We start from the raw sequence: 1,055 nt of genomic DNA on the forward strand, positions 1-1,055 counted from the left end.
AAGGGGGGGGGGGGCTTTAATACTAATACCATCTCGACGGTAATGAAAATCTCATTTTGTTAAGAACAAACTGCTGGCTTGCTGAATCATGCACACATTGGGGGGGGATTTTCCTTTTTGGTAGTAGACACTGACCATCAGTATGAGATGGCAGAGTATGCAATGTAGTAGTCTTAATTATACATCTCATGTCAACGGCAAAATGGGCTCATTTGGCAACAGCGTGAAAAAAAATGTCAGTTGGAGTGAGTGCAAAGAAATAACTCGTTAACAACAGAGTGCAGATCACCCACTCGAGTCTGGTGTGTCTTTATTTACTAGTCATTTTTATTTTCAAGCACAGCTTAGTATTATTGCTTATAAGAAAATGTACAGAAACTGCCATCATAATTGTAAGAGTAGACAAGGTCGGAACAACATACCTGGCAGTTTCTTAAGCCCATTGATAATTTCCATTCTGCGTGGCTGGAGAGAGATGCGGTCCTCACTCATGACCAGAGCAAACAGGACCAGGGCAATGAACTGGCTGGTGTAGGCCTGTGATATATTAGGAGATTGTTGACAGCACATGGAAGATAAACAACAACCGGGTTGGTAAGAGTAAAGACAGGGTAAAATTACAAAATAAAATCCACTTAGTGCGGGGAAAAAAACAAGAAACACAGGCGGAAGAAATAGCATATAGAAATAAAAGAAGTAACACCTGTCTGAGAAATGAACACAATGGGGTACATGCAAACTTTTTTATCAGTCACTCATTTTAAACAGGAAAACTAAGTAATAGTAAATAGAAGTAAACACATACTCTTGCTTTTAGACTCTCCATGCATATATCAACCTTATTACGGTTGTGCTGTATCACATTTCTGGTGACAATAGCAGAACAATTAAAAGTTTACAATATCATTTTACATAGAAAATTGGCATTGCTATTTCATTAACAAATAATTTGTAGATGCAAGTTTTAACTTTTGAAGCAATTCAAAGATCGCAAGATCAATCATCTTTTGAATTGTGATTAGACTTAAAATTCTCTAAAGCATATAAAAAATCAT

At 36.9% G+C, this 1,055-nt stretch overlaps 1 protein-coding gene across 1 annotated transcript in view; it reads right to left on the reverse strand.

The window, feature by feature from the left end:
* LOC101848592 (glutamine--fructose-6-phosphate aminotransferase [isomerizing] 2) overlaps nucleotides 1-1,055 on the reverse strand; it is a gene marked incomplete in the record, with an annotated part of 50,042 nt that overhangs the window by 19,585 nt on the left and 29,402 nt on the right. The window contains 1 exon segment of the mRNA XM_035970246.1: nucleotides 423-537. Within this exon segment, the coding sequence (XP_035826139.1) occupies nucleotides 423-537 (115 nt within the window).

Source organism: Aplysia californica, unplaced genomic scaffold (assembly GCF_000002075.1).
Source record: "Aplysia californica isolate F4 #8 unplaced genomic scaffold, AplCal3.0 scaffold00241, whole genome shotgun sequence".
In the NCBI taxonomy this organism is placed as follows: domain Eukaryota; kingdom Metazoa; phylum Mollusca; class Gastropoda; order Aplysiida; family Aplysiidae; genus Aplysia; species Aplysia californica.